Source organism: Tupaia chinensis, unplaced genomic scaffold (genome assembly GCF_000334495.1).
Source record: "Tupaia chinensis unplaced genomic scaffold, TupChi_1.0 Scaffold139733_1, whole genome shotgun sequence".
NCBI classification, from domain to species: domain Eukaryota; kingdom Metazoa; phylum Chordata; class Mammalia; order Scandentia; family Tupaiidae; genus Tupaia; species Tupaia belangeri.
The window spans coordinates 1,503,363-1,507,331 of record NW_006199613.1 but is presented as its reverse complement, the minus strand read 5'-3'; the positions used below and the strand labels follow the sequence as shown (position 1 = coordinate 1,507,331).

Sequence of the window (3,969 nt, the reverse complement as noted above, 5' to 3'; positions counted from 1 at the left end):
CATGCGCCCTATAGCAAAAATCTCTCTTAAAAAAAAAGAATACAGGTTGTATGTTCATTACCGACTGAGGCTGCTTTGGTCTTAATCATCATAAAGATGAATTCTGTTACGAAAATATTTTAAACTTCATTTAAAACTCTATTAAACTATTCGGCAATGCAGGAGAAGCTCTCCCGAGAACATTCTAGTGTGGTTCCATGTTTGGAAAAATTAGCTTGAGCAGGACCCAGTACCAGGGCTGCTGCGGGCCAGGCCAGGCGACTGCTGTACGCGACAGTAAAGAAGCTCCAGACCTTGAAAAGCAGTAACCCGACCGCAGCGTTAATTCGGGAAGCCCAGCAGCTTGCAGACAGGGACTGACACTTGTGACCAGTCGACACCGAGCGTGCTGCGGAGTGCGGAGACAGGACCGCAGCCGCTCCGACCGAGCCCTCATGGTGGGGGCAGGGACAGCTTCCCTCCAAAGCCCGAGTCAGGTGCATGTGTGCCCATGGCTGGCGTGGGCGTGCACGGGGACCCTGTGGGCTCCTGTACTGCTGCTTCTCTCTCCCTGTAGCTCTCTCTCATGCAATAAGAGAAACAGAAAACAAAATGTAAGGGGGCCAGCAAGTGTTCGGGTGGTTAAGGCGCTGGACTCTCGCTTGGCTGACGGTGGTTCAAGTCCCAGCACTGGCACCTAGCTTTCTCACTTTGTCTCTGTCTCTCTCTCTGGTGGACACATGTGTCCGACAGCAAATGTAAAAGTAATACTAATGATAAATAAAATTAAATAAATAATTCATTCAGAGAAAAAGAAAAGGGAAGTCTGGGCACTTTCCCCTTACACTCAGAAGACCTGAACTCCCTCACTAGTCACGCCACTGGCACCAGTTTGGAGAAGCAGATCGGACAGGCTTGTTCCTCGTAGCACGCCCGCCTCACCCACTCCTGGGCACCTTGCTGTCCGGGCACGAGCCTGGCCCCGCTGCCCGCTCTGCTCTTCCCCCCGAGCTCTCCAACCTCTCACGTGTCCTCGGAGCTCAGGATCGTGTGAACTCGATACCCCGGGGAACGAGGTGGAGGAGGACATGAAGTCGTCTGGATGCCCCGACGGGCCATCTCCTAATGGTAATGGACGTGTCCTCCTTCATCCTGGTGCCCAGGTGCAGCCCAGGGCACACGGGACGCTCTGAGCTTGTGCGGCAGCAGCGTCGCTGTTAGGGAGCACAGGCTTTGGGGGCAGATGGAATCCATGTTCAAATCCTGAGGTGGCTGTTGACCCGAGCCTCGGTTTCCTCGTTTATCAGGAATGAAGGAGCACCCAGGACACAGGTGAGGAGATGACATAAAATTGCACAGCAGGTCAGCCGCTGGCATGAAGGTTGAGGCATCGGATCCCACGTGGCAGATCCGAGTTCCTGGGCCCGGCAGCTCGAAATCATGCCAGGCGTGCATGTGTGCCCCAAATCCAGGAGACTGGGGAGAAGGGCCCGCGGCGATGCCATCCTGGGGCGATTTCTCGCCTTCTTGCTTCTCTCTCTCTCTCAGGTGAGCACTCACATGCTCTGTAGCTAACAACAAAGAAAAACGGAGCACGGCCCACTGCGCTGATCCGACCGGGTCCGAGGTCCGTGCAGAACTAGAGGGTAGGCTGTCTGCTCCCTGCACTTCAGAGACAGGGAAGGGGGAGGCTCTTACCAGCTTTGACCGTGACACACGCATCGAAATTGGCGGTGCAGTTGGAGACAGTGGTGCAGGGAGAAATCCCCCCCATACAGCTGTAGCACTCCAGGCTGGAACCTGGGGCAGTAAGGGAGCCTGTTGGGGCCTGTAACCGCCCACACCGCCCCGGCACAGCCTGGACCTGTAACCGCCCCCACCCTGCCTTCGCCCAGGACCTGTGACCTCACCCTCGCCCATCCACGCCAGGGACCTGTAGCCGCCCTGCCCCGCCCCTGCACAGAGGCTGCAGCCCCCTCCAACACAGCGGGCCTGTGGTCAGCTCCCGGCCGCCGCCATGATCACACAGACCTGAGCTCTCTGGCTCCTGGCCACTGCCATGGCCATGCAGACCAGAGGTCTCTGGCTTCCGGCCACCACCCTGGCCACGCAGACCTGAGGTCTCCACTTCCCGAGCTCCAGCTGCAGTGCAGCCCATCTCTGGAGCTGAGCGAGTGCGAAGAAGGCTCCCCCTCTCAGACTCACTGAGAGCAGTGAGACGCTCTCTTGCCCTTCAGCCCAGAAGGGTTCACGTGCAGGGCGGCGACAGTGGGAAGGAGAGCGTGAGAGGACACGGAGAGCCCCCACGCCCTTCTGGGTAGCCAGTGTGCCCAGGACGCTGGCCCTCGAGGACCGACGAGCGGAACTAAGCAGTAGCCCTCTGGGTAAAAAGACATTTTCAAGGACGGAAAACGCTGCATCTCACTAGAGATGAGCGTGGCAGTGCAGACGACTACAACAGCCGACAGACGGGAGGGACCGCTCGTTCTGGACCCACTGGAGCAGTGTTTGCCCTCTAAGAGTAAGTCCATTCCTCTCGCTGGTAGATGTATTATTACATTTTTGCACTCAGTTATTACACAGTAGATGTTGTCAGTTAAAAATCTTTGTAGGGCCAGCTTTTGGCCTGCTGGTTAAGGGAATTGGATCCCATACGACTGACTGAAGTTCGAATCCCTGCCCAGGCAGCTTGAAAAACACCCCTGGCCCATGTGCCCCAGCCAGACAGGATGGGAAAATGCCTCGGAAAGGTGGGCCAGTGCCAGTGCACACATTGTGGGGACGAGACCCCTGTAGGGCCATGCTGAGGGGGCGGCATGGGACACCAACAGGAGGGCCTGGCCGTGAGGAGGGCAGGGGTGGTGAGGAGGGCCAGGAAGGGTGTCCCTGGGGAAGGTGACCCCAGAGGAGGTGGCCCGAGCAGTAGTGAAGACGAGGCCGTAGGGCCAGGCTGTTGGGGCTCACACTCTGACGTGACCTTTCTTCGTGTTATTTTACACGTTACTCCACATTCTGGGACCTGCACCCTGTCATGTGTCAAATGGGGCACCGCCAGGGGGGCCGACACGGAGCTGAGTAAAGACGTGGAAGGGCTTGAGCAGAGCCTGGCATGGGAGCCAGAGGCCCGCGCCATCCCCACTGTGACGCCGTGCTCAGGCCCAGAGACCGGGACAGGGCTACGGGCTCAGATGGCAGCCACGGTGTCCCCAGGTCGCTTGTGGTGAGGGTAAAACGTGACCTGCCAGGCACTCCTCCTCCCCTGCCAAACGCAGCCCTGGACTTGGGCCGGGCCGGACTGTAAGTCAGAAGATGCCCGCCCAGGGCGTGACCTTGGACGGGACGGAGCTGCCCTGCCCAGGACCTGGAACCAGGAAGGCCGAAGAACCGAGGCCAGGCCTGCATAGAGACCGGGACTGACACCGAGGCTGAGGCCTACCGAGAAGGAAGCCCACCCCGACGGCGCCCGGGACTCTGGACACTCACCTAAGTGGCAGAGGACAGCCAGGGTGAGCACGACCTCCAGCAGGACGACCCCTCCTTTGCTTCCCATTGTGAGCGTCCGCAGAGTCTGGAAGGCAGGGAGAGGGCGGTCGGGCGGAGGAAAGGCTGCCATTCCATGCCGTGCAGGGGAAGACGTGGCCCCAGGGTGCAGGTGACAGGCTGAGCTGGGACCGGGGGAGCAGAGCATGCTGGCCCTGCCGCCCCCGCGTTGTCAGCGCTGACCTCTGCTCCTGGGCGGGGAGACCACACACCCATGGCCACACTGCCCGGTGCCTGGTCAAAGGCGGCTCAGAAAGCAGAAGCCCCGGCTGGCACTGCGGGGGCGTGAGGTGGCCAGGAGTGCCCATCGGGACAGGCATGAGGCAGTGAGGGTGGCGGGCAGGCGGGGTGCCTCTGGAGGAAGCAGATAAGCCTGGCATTGGGTGAGCAGGGAAGGCTCGGCCCCAACCTGAGGCGGCCCTCCGCTCTCCAGGCTGCTCACTGCGCCGG

The 3,969-nt window shown here is 59.8% G+C and overlaps 1 protein-coding gene across 1 annotated transcript in view; it reads right to left on the bottom strand.

Annotated features, from left to right (window-relative positions):
- The window catches only part of CD59 (CD59 molecule (CD59 blood group)), a gene marked incomplete at its 3' end in the record, with an annotated part of 12,870 nt that overhangs the window by 7,994 nt on the left and 907 nt on the right, over positions 1 to 3,969 (bottom strand). Inside the window, exons 2-3 of the mRNA XM_006162116.3 lie at positions 3,463 to 3,547; positions 1,678 to 1,779 (exon numbers count right to left, since the gene is read on the bottom strand). Of these exons, the coding sequence (XP_006162178.2) occupies positions 1,678 to 1,779; positions 3,463 to 3,529 (169 nt within the window). The remainder of the gene's footprint in view (positions 1 to 1,677; positions 1,780 to 3,462; positions 3,548 to 3,969) is intronic.